Source organism: Lepidochelys kempii, chromosome 7 (genome assembly GCF_965140265.1).
Source record: "Lepidochelys kempii isolate rLepKem1 chromosome 7, rLepKem1.hap2, whole genome shotgun sequence".
NCBI classification, from domain to species: domain Eukaryota; kingdom Metazoa; phylum Chordata; order Testudines; family Cheloniidae; genus Lepidochelys; species Lepidochelys kempii.
In genome coordinates this window covers 113,159,746-113,174,819 of record NC_133262.1, presented here as the reverse complement: position 1 = coordinate 113,174,819, position 15,074 = coordinate 113,159,746, and the positions used below count along the sequence as shown (strand labels likewise).

The 15,074-nt window shown below is 38.9% G+C and overlaps 1 protein-coding gene across 12 annotated transcripts in view; it reads left to right on the top strand.

Moving 5' to 3' along the window:
• Positions 1-15,074, top strand: part of ATRNL1 (attractin like 1) — a 1,081,427-nt gene that overhangs the window by 160,146 nt on the left and 906,207 nt on the right. For all 12 annotated transcript variants that reach the window (XM_073354269.1, XM_073354267.1, XM_073354264.1 and 9 more), the window contains exon 9: positions 5,424-5,679. In XM_073354269.1, coding sequence (XP_073210370.1) covers positions 5,424-5,679 — 256 coding nt within the window. The remainder of the gene's footprint in view (positions 1-5,423; positions 5,680-15,074) is intronic.

Genomic DNA, 15,074 nt, shown 5'->3' with positions numbered 1-15,074 from the left:
AAATAAGAATTTTCTTTTGAAATGTTGGTTTGTGCTTTGCCAAAATATTAAAGTAATGTTGTAACTATTTGTTCCATGAAACTAATTTCGATTTATCTGTCACTTTCCTATCTTTTGGGGGAATTTAAATTGTTTTAAATAGGTAATACCTCAAGTACTTAATATTGTGTCCAAATTAAAATGTTGATGACATGGGCAACTTATTTTTTTAAGAGTCGATATTTCTTGAGATTTAGTTTATTCATTACTCAACTGTTTTTCTTAACTATAGTCATGGTATTTCAGAATAAAAAAGTCAATTTCATTTGCATTTTGTGTGTAATATGACAGTTTAGTTTGTAGGAATTGTATTAAAATGTGTTAATTTCTGTATTGAAATATGTTTTCTATTTCATGAATTTCTGAATATTTTTGATTTCTGTGTAATATATTGATTTTTGGAGGAAAGTCCGTTCCCTTTCTTTGTCGAATATTAGAGATCATAACAAATGCAACATTTAATAACTAGAGGATTTGTAAAGAGTAGGGGTGGGATTTTCAGAAGTGCTCTGTTTCGGCCTAACTCTGCATCACTGAAGTTAATAGTTTCTCTCCCCCTCTCCCTACTTTCTCAATTACCTCTAAGGTGGAGAGACTTTTTTTGGGCCAGTAGGAGAGAGAAAATCCATGGACCTTGTCTGGGGCACCCCAGTCCCCAACACATCCATGCACACTTTGGAAATTAGAGTAGCACTAAGTTTGACTCTTTCTGTAGGCATCACGTTAGTTGCCTTTTTGGGAGCTAGGAAGGAATTTTCCCCTCATTGCCAGATTGCCTGGGTGGTGGTGGGTTTTTTTTTTGGCTTTCTCTTATCAGCCCAGGGACCAAGTGGGTAAATTAGGTCACAATGAGTTCTGGTTGTTCCAACTTGGCAAGTGTCCAATGTAGGCACTCACTTAATAGGGAGTTCTGGATTCCTGATAAACTAGAATTGCAATCAAGATTAGGGGAGGTGATCCCTTAAAGAAGCTAGGGGTATGTGAAGCTAGGGCTCCTAATGTCTACTACAGTGAGGGGCCACAACCCCATTTCCCTATACCCTCAACCTTTGTACAAAGAGAGGGCAGTGTGGTGCCAGAAATTGTACCAGTACCAGGTTAAAAGTTTGGAGGGGGAAGGAGGGGCTCAGGGCTGCCCTCCCCCTGGTGGCATGGCTTATGGAAGGAATGTTGACCTGCAGTGGAGGAGTTACTGCCAGAATTTCCCAGATGTTAAGTTAATGAAGTTATGGCTTTGTTAAACCACAGTTCCTGGTGTCTTGCCTTTTTCCCTGCCGTGTCTGGGACAATGGGATATTCTATCATAGACTTCAGTGGGAGAAGCATTAGGCCAATATAGTGTGCTTTTGAAAGTCCCACTCTAAAAGTTACATATTTCTTATGCAGGCATAAATCTGCATTGCCAGCTGTATATGGTTCCCACCCTGCTGTACTATTCTCTCATAGCTTGGTAGCCTGTGGAAAATATATGCTGCTAAGGGAGAGGTACCTGTAGAGAGAGAAAAGAGAACTGTGAATTCTACCAGAGAAGGCTACTATTGCCAAAATGTGCCAATTTACATGGGTTCATGATTTTGAAAGCTGTCTTACATTTTGAAAGCTAATCCAATTCTAGCGGAATTACCAATAGTACATTCCTTTATTGCTACACATGTAAAATGAGGATGCATGTTAATTAGAGACTTTTAATTGGGAATTTTGTCTTCAGTAAACACCCTTGATACACATATGTAGACACTTGTGAAGGTGTACTTTTAAAGATTTGCTAGTATGTATCTACTAACAAATTCATTGGACCTTTTCTTAACCACATAACTACTTCACAATACATGGTTTAGTTAAGCACAATATTACACTGTACGTTCCATTTCTTCTGTTAGGGAAGCATGCTTTCATTCCAGTACTGAAGTACTGTCTGCAAAATGGATTTTTTGTTATTTATCCCATTGGTTGAAATTATGAAGCAAGAAAATTGCCTTAACAGCGCAATAGGATACATGGGAGTATAATATAAAATCTGAGACACAAATTGTGCTCTTACTCTAAGACGACAACCAATGTAAAAGTGAAATATGACTTGTGGACAACAGGATCAGTTTTACCTTTTTATATGTGAAAGGTCGAAAAAGAGTTAGTAATCACTACTACTTCTAGAGAAATATTTTAAATGTGAGGCTTGCGTACTGTCAACAAGAACAGAAAAGACCTGCCACCTAATAATTCGATCATAGATGCATTTAAAATTAGACATCAGATTGCAGTCGTCATGCCTGAGGGACTGTAAATGTCTATTGGCAATCTTCAGACTGGTATTCTGGATGAGTTTGTTTACCTTTGAAGCATATAGGCTGCAGTGATATTATCATCATCTTGTGTTCCATGGATGCCAACATGAATGTTTTCTTAAGAAAATAATCAGTCCCTAACAGAATAATTAATTCCATCCTTCTAGCATTTTTACTTGGACCGTTTTGTCCCCCATGTACTCCTGAGAAAAGATTCAGCATCTTATTTCTTCTTAGTCAAGGGACATCTATTACTCTGAGAAGATTCAGTAGTCTGTTTTATAAGAATTTCCACGTTGCTCAAAAGCTAAGTGACAAATACTAAATTCTGTGTATATATACCATCTCAATTGCTGTACTATCAGTCCCAGAGTTTTAAGTATGGTATAATTTAATTTCTACAGGGAGATTTCCTTCAAGAATTCTCAGTCATCATATTGGAGCAAGTATGGAGGTACTGAAGAATTTTTAACACAGACTTTAACTAACAGTAGCTATTATTTAATATGGCTCCTCCTCTCACTGTCATTTCATTATAGATAGCCAGACAGGAGAAATTCAGGCTCCAGAGAGAACTGAGAACTGTCATTCTGCCAACAAGTTGATATCTGGCAACAGTTCATGCTAATATTGAATTTCTCTGTTTACTGAAGATTGAGTCTTCCTTTACATACTCACAGAATAAAATAGATGCTGGTTTGAACAAGTATAATTTAGAGTAAGCTCAGTTGATGGCAAACCAATCCACCTTAGATTTCTTTTTCATGATCTCTAGTCATGTTTAGTTTTTCAAATTTTAAGCTTTTTTACATTATTTTAATAATTTAGTTCTATGCAGTGTTGTAGCCGTGTTGGTCCCACGATATTAGAGAGACAAGGTGATACCTTTTTTTGGACCAACTTCTGTTGCTGAGAGAAACAAAACTTTTGAGCTATACAGAAATTCTTCCTCAGGTCAAAAGATATTATCTCACCCACCTTGTCTCTCTAATATCCTGGGACGGACACAGCTACAATAACACTGCATACAACAGTTTTAAATATTAAGACATTTACTACACAATAGAACTAATTTTGCCCCTCCACATAGTTTTCACATTGATGGACTTTGTGTCTTATCTTAGACTCCAGCATTCATTTACAGGTACAGTGCTTTTAAAGAGTACAGCATTTTACAGAAGATGCAATACAGTTGTGCCTGGTCCCTGGAGGGGCCACACTGAGAATGCTTGCTCAGGGCAAACTGCAAGGATTAGGTCAGATAATTCCCCAAACTGGTGTTTTATTCTATAATTACATTCACCAAACTGGTAACCAAACAGCTTTTGTAATACCATACTGATCACCAAGAAGCCAAATACAGCTTCCTTTAAGCATCCCAGCCCTTGATTTCCATCTAGACATCCAAGTTTAACATAATGATGGGTTTCTGAGTAGCAGCCGTGTTTAGTCTTTATTCGCAAAAAGAAAAGGAGTACTTGTGGCACCTTAGAGACTAACACATTTATTTGAGCATAAGCTTTCGTGACCTACAGCTCACTTCATCGGATGAAGCTGTAGCTCATGAAAGCTTATGCAAAATTTGTTTTGTTGAAGCTGTGCATTTATTTTTAGAATTTTTAAAAAATATATTGTCCAATACAGTATTTACCAAAAATGAGAGAGAGGATGGAATGGGGCTTGGTGGTGCAAATAGGAAAATGTGAGGATTTTATATAAATGTACTTTTGCATGCAATCCATTATAGTAAAATCTATTTTCAATCTGATAGTTCTTCATACTGTGCAATAAATAAATCAATTACTGTGTAATTCGGCAACTGGCAACGATTTCTTCTCACTTCCCATACAGGTATAATCAGTATTATTTCCTTAGGTGATTGTGTACTGGACTTTTTTTAAAAGCATTTCTTTCCTTTGCTGTTTTACTCTGAGTTGTAAATCAGTCTTCACGGGAATAATATGTAATTTAGAAAACCTGATTTTGTAGTATCTCCATAGAAAACCCTGACCACAAATGTTACAGAAAACTTTATTTTCTTAGTGGGTTATAAATGTGTATTGATGAAACCTAAATTCAGTTTAATTATTACTGGTGGTTAGATAGTTCATAAACTCTCTAACAGTTGTTGGGTTGAGCTGTGTATGTTGTTTCTGGATAAATAATAGATCAACTTGTAGTAAAAAATTGAAATGTTAATACATGGTATTTGCAAATAAAAGCTAATGCTCTGTAATACATACTTTCATTACACAAATGTTTTTAAAGATTTGTACTTATGTTCCAAATGTATCTCTAATATGAAGAAGTTTACTTTGCATCTGTAAAAATGTCACAAAAATAATCATCAGCTTAGCATCGAAGTGGCTCAAGTCAGAAAGATCACCAGTTAAACCAGCATTAACTTCCCGAACAACCTCAACTCAAACGTAACTCTCTAGTGAGCATCTGACTAGCATGCCAAAAAATAGTGGGGTGGTTGCAGTTGTGCAGGCAGTGGCGGTGGTGGCATAGACTAGCTGTCCCGCCTGAACCCCGGGGTTATATACTCAGGGCAGCTAACCTGTACTTCTGTACTTTACACTGCCTGTGCTTCTGTAGTTACACTGCTATTTTTAGCATGCTCGCTCAGATGAGAATTCGCATGAGTAGGTCTATGAATCAACCCCCCAGGTTGTAGTGTAGCCAAAGCCTTAGATTATGCTGCAGGGGATAGGAAAGAAAGTTGGAATCTCTGTACACATTTCAAAAAGGAATCATTTAAAAATCTTTCAGAACTCTGAAGAGAGAGCTCTAATGAGTGTGACAAGTGCCTAGAACTTTAAAATTTATCCTTTAAATATCCATATTTGAAATTGATTTTTGTCTTATTTTTTCACTCTATGAGGATTCGTTCTGGTGAAATATTCTTTTTAACATCATTGTTGCTTAAGCTCAAGGGGCTGTGTCTGGAAGCAGGGCTGATAATTAGCTGATGAACATAGCCTTTGTTTAAGTATTTATAAGAGGTTGTTCATTTACATTCTTATATACACTGTAGCAATAATGCAGTTTGGATGTGATCTTCTTTAACGTCACTTTTTTCTCTAATTTTAATAGGAAGACATCTACATGTATGGAGGCAAAGTTGAAACAAATAATGGGAATGTCACTGATGAGCTGTGGATATTCAGCATAAACAGTCAAACATGGAGTACCAAAATTCCTGCAGTACTTATACATGGCCAACAGTATGCTGTGGAGGGTCACTCAGCGCATATAGTAGAGTTGGAAAGCAGAGATGTTGTCATGATCATCATTTTTGGATACTCTGCAGTATATGGTTACACAAGTAGTGTGCAAGAGTACTATATCAGTGAGTTCCTTTAAATACTTTTTGCCCTGTATTGATGCTTTGTTTCTTGATTTTTAAGCAATAACAAACTTGTTAGATTTAGAAGAATAAAATATATTTGGCAAGCTCATAAACCTCTTCTGCTGTTCTTTAATTTTTGATCCCAGTAGCTCCTCTTTCTTTTAATGTATGTAAAATCAGTTATTTTTAAATTAGTGGAGTTTGGTTCCTATTTTGGGAACATTGCAGTAGACCGGGCGTGATCACAGTCATGGTTGAGGTACTCAAAGTAAGGCAAGGGTAAGAACCAGCAATTTTACATATATTGAGTTATGATCGTGTGTAAGGGTTATCATTTTCTCAGACGTAAGTTTATTGAAAGGAAGGTTTAATAAGTACCACAGTATACAGTAATCACCTTAGCAATCCTGAAATTTTTGCCCTTACAAGAATTAATGTTACTGTAGTATTTCCCATTCTTAATTTCAACATTTAATAACTATTCTGATTAATATTACTTACAATAGCAGTTGTAAAGAGTATAATGGCAGCTACCATAGAAAATAAAATCAGTCACAACTTCTGTAAATCACAGCAACTTCTGTTGTGGTTTCACTAAATTTAGCTATGCTTCTGGATTATTTTATAGTTTAGACACAGATAAACTTGTTCCCGTCTAAGTATAAACAAATATAAGATAATGCTAAATAACTTAATATTTCATTTTATAGACTTCACACAACATTTTATTTTAATAGTTAGAATAACATATTAAAATGCCCCTTCTGATAATCTTTAAGAATACAGCTAATTATGCACATTAATTATTTAATGAAAACAGGAATGTGAAGAGTTTTTTGCTTCACATTCTTCCTTCTTTTCGGTGGTACTCAACTGAATCCCTAACAATTCTGTTAACAAGACAGTCACAGTTATGTTTGTGGTTACTAGATTGAGAGTGTTAAGAACTTTTATCAGCAGCTTCAGACATGTAAAGGTTCAAAGTGATATTTTTATATTGAGACAATTTCTTTGAATTTTGTTTCATTTTGTGTGTGTGGGGGGGAAGAGAGAGAGAGACTGAGTACATAACTGCATAAATTTATGTAAGCTGTTTTGGGTAGGGAATAAGTCGTCTGTTGTGCTTGGCCAATTTGAAATAGTTCACCAGTTTTCAGCTAATCACAAGAAGCACGGTTTTAGTCTAATAATGCACAGTTAATGCAGGACTTCAGTTTTGGCTTAATCTAGTACTAAGGTGTCACATGCTTAACTTCAAGCATTGAAGTAGTCTTTTTTACTTCAATGGGATTATTCACATGCTTAAAGTTTTAAGCATGAGCTTAATTGTTTTGCTTAATTGGGGTGTCTATCCACAAAGCCTCTCAACCTGTCTATATCACAGAGACAGAATGCTTCCACTATATTCCTGGCATGATTTCTGAGGACCATATTGACATCTTTTCTAGCAATATCGAATATGTCCAGAAGGGAATGAGAATGGGAGGAGGACCACCACAATACAGTCTATCCATGTTGATATTTCTGATGCAGCTGCTTATGACTATCCTAAAATTGTAGTCTCTGTCTTCCAAGCTAGGTATTCCTCTACACCTCTTTGAATATGAATCAGGGATGCTTACTAGATCATCACAAGACAAGATAAGGCTAGTCAATTTTAATTGACTCCTAAATCGTGACTATTTGTTTGCATAAAATAGTAATAGTCACTAGTTACTCTATAACACTGAATTATTGAAGGCAAAATCCATTGAAAAAACTTCCAAGAATGAATGCCTTCTATTGAAGACCTGTTTTAAGAAAAACACAAAGTAAAATAAGAAACATAAATCATTATAATTACTGTAGTTTTCAGCATGATCATTAATGTTTAACAGTACTTTGAATATAATATATATATTCTAAGAATTAAGATTAGAGGGGAAATACCAAACTTCATGTTTTGTAAATTTTAAAGTAACTAAGATGTGGTGTTGTTTGGTTTGATTATGAAGTGGTAGTAGTGGGGACGTCTTGCCTCACTTAGCAATGCAAATGAAAGTTTCAGTGTTTATTGGATAGTTTATTGCTGGCATTAGAGTAAAAATTCATGACTTCTTTCCATTTTACAGGTTCTTTACTATGTTAGGGTTATATTTGTAGAGGATTAGTAAAACAGACTACTATCTACAACTAAGCAAGTTTTAAAAAAAAAAACAACCCAAAACTTCAATCCATGGTTATAAACTCTGTGTGGGAGAAATATATTTTGTACTGCTGGCAGTTATTATGGTTCAGAATTAATCTCAACTTAGTAAATTTCCTTTCAGAGATATTAACTTGTCTGCCAATTATAGAAAATATTAATGGGAAAGTTGGTGTTTTAATAAAAAATATATTCCATTATTGAATTAAAACTAATATATAATTGTAGCAATATAAGGTCTTATTATAAAAACCCATTGACATCAATGAGACTACTTGTCTGAGGAAGGGTTATTCACACAAGCAGTGGTTTTTAGGATGTGCCCTGTATGTTGTAATCGTTCAATTTCAGCAGATAATCCTCGTGTTTTGTTTCACCTCAGTACCTCTTATTTTTGTCCCCCACAAACAGTCAATGAATTCTGTGGCAATTTTCCCCCAGTTTCTTGGCAATTCCAATATTTATCTATAGCGTTGCAGCATTGAAATCATTTTTAACCATGAAATTTCAGCTGGTGGTTTGCACTAAGCATGACTTGCTTTTTGGAACTCAGTAGCTGCAGGCTCCAAAGTTAGAAGGCATGACAAGTGATAGATATATTTATGTAGAACCCTCTAATATCCTGCTCAGAAAGGAAATTGGTTACAAAGAAAGGTTTCTGACCTTGTAAAAAGAAAATATAATATACCTTTTCCTCTCTCTGCCTATTTCCAAAATTCAGACTACTCTTGAATTTGACATTGTGCTGCTTTCACTGAGGGGCAGATGCTGTGGTATTGAAATAATTTGTATAATGGAGGTGCTGAAGGCAGAAACTGTGTATTTGGTTATTACTACTTCAAGCCAGGGAGTGCGGTAGCACCCCTAGTTCCAGCACCTATGGGTGGATGCTATATTCTCTTCAGACACTGGCTCTTGGTGGTTTTAACATAAACTCTTTTTCAACACTTGGCACACTCACACTGAAATAAACAGGTCTGATATAAAATTGACCTCACTTAGATCATCTTGAGTTAAACTCTTAGCCCTGGTCTGTGCTGGGTGGAGGATCGATCTAAGTTATGCAACTTCAGCTACGTGAATAACGTAGCTGAAGTAGATGTACTTAGATTGACTTACAGTGGTGTCTTCACTGCGGTGAGTCAACTGCTGACGCTCCCCCATCGACTCTGCCTGTTCCTCTCGCAGCACTGGAGTACAGGAGTTGACGGGAGAGCGCTTAGGGGGTTGATTTATCGTGTCTAGATTAGACATGATAAATCGATCCCCGCCTGCTGATCCGGTGGGTAGTGTAGACATACCCTTAGTGACCCAATTTCTATCCCTTAGGATCTTTCTATAAATTGTAGTCATCAGATATGGGATTCTGGTACACACATCCATTTTAGAACTAAAGCCCTGACTTCTGTAGGTTTCGGATCAGGAACCATTCGAAAGTCTAGTTACTGACATTAGCATGTGCTTCTTAATTGGTGTTATCTGGGGATTCCCTTGGCTTCTTATTTGAGCACTGTATTGTTCAGCTGTTTATCACAAATCCAGTTGATATGAAGTGTGCATGCACTCTCACTCTTTCTCAGAAAAATACACCAATCCTCCCTGCTTGAGTGCCCTCCTTAGGATCAGGGGTGTGGACTGGGGGTGGGGGGAGGTCAGCAAGCAGGGGAATGACACCCCCCACCCCCTGCCCCAGTAATTGGTGGGGCACAAAACTCCTCCAGCCCCGGGACCACGGCAGAGAGACCGAGCTCCTCCGGGGCCATGGTGGGGACACCGAATGTGTACTTCCAAAAGCAGTCAAATTTTAATTCCTGCACACACCCCTGCTTAGGATAGAGAAAATTAGCTATACCTGAGAAAAAAGTAATTTCTGTTCAAATAGAATAAATTGTGTGTTTAAAAATCATGATGTTTTGTGCACTCAGTTTTTCATTGTGTGAATGTGTGGCTATATGTCTTTGCTCTGGAGGTGATGTGATTGCCTTTGGACTCATTGCAGGAGCAAAGGAACTTCCTTTTGCCCTTTCTTGCTATTCTTAGAGTTATGGCTTTTTGGGAACCTATAAATCACAGGAGGGGAGTTTTGTGTGGATTGTTTTACTAACTTGCACCATAAAGCTTTTCTGGGCAAGTCCACAGGGAAATTTATTTCTCTTTAGGTTAGTGATACCTCATAAACTTCCTAAGAATCTCAATGTGAGTCTCAAGGTGAATATTATAATAGTGTTTTGCTTTAGCCGAAGTTTTAAAAAGCTCTTTATGTCTAAGGAAATTTCTGAATAAGTCTCTTCTGGAGTTATTTAAAAACAACAGAGATTTGTTTGGATTGATAACAGATTGCCTTCTGCTTTTTAGATTTAAAGAAGACTTTAACAAACTCAGAGAACTGGTAGGTAAGGCCCCCTTGGGAGGAAAATCTAATCTCATAAAGGAGTTAAGGACAGCTGGCAGTTTGTCAAGGAGACAATACTAAAGACACAACTGCAAACTATCCTGATGCGAAAAAAGTTAAGAATAGTAAGAGTCTAATATGGCTTAATCAGGAGCTCTTTAATGATCTGAAAATCAAAAAGGAATCCTACAGAAAGTGGAAACGGGCTAAAGAGGAATGCAAAAAAAAAAAAAAAAAAAAAAGCACAACCATGTAGGGCAAAATCAGAAAGGCTACGGCACAAAATGAGTTACACCTAGCAAGGGACATAAAAGGCATTAAGAAGAGGTTCTTTAAATATATTAGGAGCAAGAGAGTGGCAAAGGAAGGTAGTGTAGGTCCTCTATTTGGCTTGGAAGGAGAGATAACTGATGACACAAAGGATGCTGAGGTATTTGAACCCACAGACCAAAAGAGGGAAAAAACAGGTTGAAGAATATTTAGAAAAGTTAGAAGTACTCAAGTTTGGAGTCTTAGAAGTTAAATAAGTTATAAGTACTCAAGTCTGAAATTCATCCTACGGCACTCAAAGAGCTAGCTGAAGCAATCTTGTAACCATTAGCAATTATCTTTGAGAACTCCTAGAGGATGGGTTCCAGAGCACTGGAGAAGGGCAAACATGGTATCTATCTTTAAAAATGGTAATGAAGAGGACGCAGAGAACTAAAGTGAGACTGGCTGATCTACAATACCCGAAAAGATACTGGAACAAATTATTAAACAATTTGAGAGTACCTAGAGGATAACAGAGTGATAAGTAATTGCCAACAGGGTTTGTCACAATTGGTTGAAAGATCATGCTGAAAGAATAGTTATCAATGGTTCATTGTCAATCTGGGAAGGTGAGTCTAATGAATAGTTGAGTGGAGAGTATACTTATAATATTTGTAAATGACACCAAACTGGAAGGGGTTGCTAGCACTTTGGAGGACAGGTTTAGAATTCAAAAGGACCTTGACAAATTAGAAAGTTGGTCTGAAATCAACAAGATGAAATTCAACAAAGATAAGTGCGAAGTACTCACTTAGGAAGAAAAATCAAATGTACAACTACAAAATGGAGAATAATTGGCTAGGTGGTAACCTGCTGAAAAGGATCTGGGACTTACAGTGGATCACAAATTGAATGAGAGTCCTCAGTGTGATGCAGTTGTAAAACAGGCTAATATGATTGAGGTGTATAATGGGAGTATTGTATATAACACACAGGAGATAATTGTCCTGGTCTACTTGGCACTTGTGAGGTGTTCAGTTCTGGGCACAATACTTTAGGAAAGATGTGGACAACTATCCTCAGTTCCTTCTCTACTGCCTTGCCCCCAGATGGAACACTAGCATCTCCACCTTGAGCGTACTTGGCCTTTCTCTTTCCTTCTGTGAAGTTAGTTTAGTTTAGGTTGTTGTTAGCATAATTAGTTAGTTAATTTAGGTGAGAGGGCTGTTTTCCCCCTGCTCTTTTTTCCCTGGAGGTTTCTTCTCCTGGTGGGGTATGCCTGGTTCTCCAGGCAGCAAATGTCGCCTCTCCTGCTGAAAGGCTATACCAGTAAGCAACAGACACTCCAAGTGTGTCTGTTGAGTGGGAGAGTCCCATATCTCCCAAAAGTGCTCTCTTTGTTTAGCCCTTAAAACCAGGGCTAGGAAGAACAGGGATATAAAGCTCGGATTGTTGGCAATGGAACATTCCACCCTTTGAGCTAGATGTGGAGACCCCCCCCACCCCCTCTGTACATCTGACCCCAGGTGGACCCAGAATTCCATCTAACTCGGGACATGTTTACCCTTCTTATGGGAAACATTTGGAACACTCCGGGAAGACTCTTGAAAAAGAGGAGGTTGGACTCTTTACTGAGCCAGCTCTAGAAAAGACCAGGTTGCATCCTTAGTCTCCAAGGGTATTCTTTGGTACCAGTGGGCCTGCAAAGCCCAGAGCTCCAAGGAGAGAAAACATTGCTACTACAGGGCATCTGTACCCTCCACTAGTAAGGGGAAGCATGAGGTACCATCTAGCTTGGCCCTGTCATTGACGTTGAAGCATTCCACTCAGCCATTGGTGCAGTCATCCTTCTTAACTTAGGTTTCAGAGTAACAGCCGTGTTAGTCTGTATTCGCAAAAAGAAAAGGAGTACTTGTGGCACCTTAGAGACTAACCAATTTATTTGAGCATGAGCTTTTGTGAGCTACAGCTCACTTCACCGATGAATTCCTACAATTCCATGACCTCATTAGAAGGGTAGTAGACACTCTGCAGATCCCAATGGAGGAAGTCAGAGACCAGCAGCAGAGGCTGTTTGACATTTTGCAGTCAGCAACATCCTTCAGAGTAGTGTTACCTATTAATGAGGCTCTGTTGGATCTGGCTAAAATGGAAAGGCAGACACCAGCCGCTATTCCACCAATGTGCAGAAGGGTTGACAAGAATTGTGATGTGTCCCAGAAGGACTGTGATTTTTTGTTTTTCCATCCCCACCAACTCCCTAATGGTGGATTCTGTGAATGAGCGGGGTAAATCACACTTTTTAGGGGCTACCCCCGATGACAAGGACCAAAAGCGACTGGACCTCCTTGGACAAAAGTTTTACTTGTCAGCAACCTTGCTATTTCAGATCACAAATTATCAGGCAGCCATGGCTAATTATAACTTTATTAATTGCAGCAGGCTAGTAGCTTTTATTGAACATCTGCCACAGGACTTCAGGGAACAATTCTAATCTATTGTTCCTGAGGGTCAGCTATTGGCCAGAACAGCTCTTTATGCATCCTTAGGTGCTGCAGATATTGCTCCATCTACAGACTAGGAACCGAATGGCTAGGCAGAAGTTCTGCAGAAAAGGACCTAGAGGTTACAGTGGACGAGAAGCTGGATATGAGTTAACAGTGTGCCTTTGTTGCCACGAAGGCAAATGGCATTTTGGGCTGTATAAGTAGGGGCATTGCCAGCAGATGGAGGGACGTGATCATTCCCCTCTATTCGATGTTGGTGAGGCCTCATCTGGAGTACTGTGTCCAGTTTTGGACCCCACACTACAAGAAGGATGTGGAAAAATTGGAAAGCGTCCAGTGGAGGGCAACAAAAATGATTAAGGGACTGGAACACATGACTTACGAGGAGAGGCTGAGGGAACTGGGGTTGTTTAGTCTGCGGAAGAGAAGAATGAGGGGGGATTTGATAGCTGCTTTCAACTCCCTGAAAGGGGGTTCCAAAGAGGATGGATCTAGACTGTTCTCAGTGGCAGCAGATGACAGAACAAGGAGTAATGGTCTCAAGTTGCAGTGGGGAAGGTTTAGGTTGGATATTAAGAAAAACTTTTTCACTAGGAGGGTGGTGAAGCACTGGAATGCGTTACCTAGGGAGGTGGTGGAATCTCCTTCCTTTTGGGGTTTTTAAGGTCAGGCTTGACAAAGCCCTGGCTGGGATGATGTAGTTGGGGATTGGTCCTTCTTTGAGCAGGGGCTTGGACTAGATAACTTCCTGAGGTCCCTTCCAACCCTGATATTCTATGATTCTGTGATCTCTCTGTTGATAATTATGCTCAGGGCATAACTGAGAGAGGTCCAAAATACAAGAGAGGACCTCCCTTTTGGTCACAAACTCTTCTTGGAGACTATGAATGACTCCCTGTTCTTCTTTAAGGACTCCAGGGCCATCCTATGTTCCTTGGGCATTTATACATCTTTGAGCAAGAAGCATTTCAGTAGGTCACTGACTGCCCAGTAATTATGCCCTGCTCAGTTCTTGGAGTACAAAAGACCCTGCACAATCCCCAGAAAGAGAGACAGATTTGAGAAGAGGATGGTCACACAACCACCCTCTGTGACCACACAGGCATAATGTAAACAGCATCTTTGATGGGTTGGTCAAGGGTTCGAATGCTCGTGTTCCTCTGATTTTACAGTTGCACCCTTTAGCCCACCTCCCTCCTTTGGGGGACCACATTGTCCATTTCCACCAGACTTGGAAGTGGATCACCAGGGACCAATGAGTATTGGAGATCATAACTTCAGGTTACACTATCCAGTCTGAAAGTCCCTCCCTTCCAGCTGCTCCTTTCCTGTCCCTCTTAAGGGACCCCTCTCATGAGTTTCTGCTAAGGCAAGTGGTGAACTTTCTCCTCTGTCTAGGAGTGATAGAACTGGTTCCTTCCCTTTATAGGGGCAAAGTGTTCTATTGAAAAAGGATGGAAGTTGGAGGCCAGTCTTAGATCTAAGACAGCGAAACAAGTTTGTGACGCCCCCAAAATTCAGGATGGTAACTCTCGTAACTATAATTCCTGCTCTAGAGGAAGGAGATTTTGTTTGTTTTTTGTCCCTTGTCCTCCAGGATGCCTTCTTCAATATAGCCAATCACCCATCACATGGGAAATACCTACGATTTTCTGTGGGCCAAGATCATTTCCAGGTCAGAGTGCTTCTCTTCGGTCTCTGTTTGGCTCCAAGGGTGTTCTTGAAGGTTCTAGCAGTAGTGGCCACTTGTTTTCTACAGGAATTGATTCTCATCTTCCTGTACCTCAATGACTGGTTTCTCAAAGGATGCTCTTTTGAGGCAATATTGTCTCCCATTCAGAAGGCTCTTGCTCCATTCCAAGAGTTGGTCCTACAGCTAATAGTAAAGAAATCTGTTAGTACCAGTGCAGGGAATTCAGTTCATAGTGTGTACTTGGACTTGGTGACAGCCAGAATGTACCTCCCTTTAGACGGATTTGTGAAACTTTCAGGACTGGTTAGGTTGATTCAGGGAAGCCCTAAGACATCAAGAAGGAATTGTCTTTTAAGATCTTTGGTT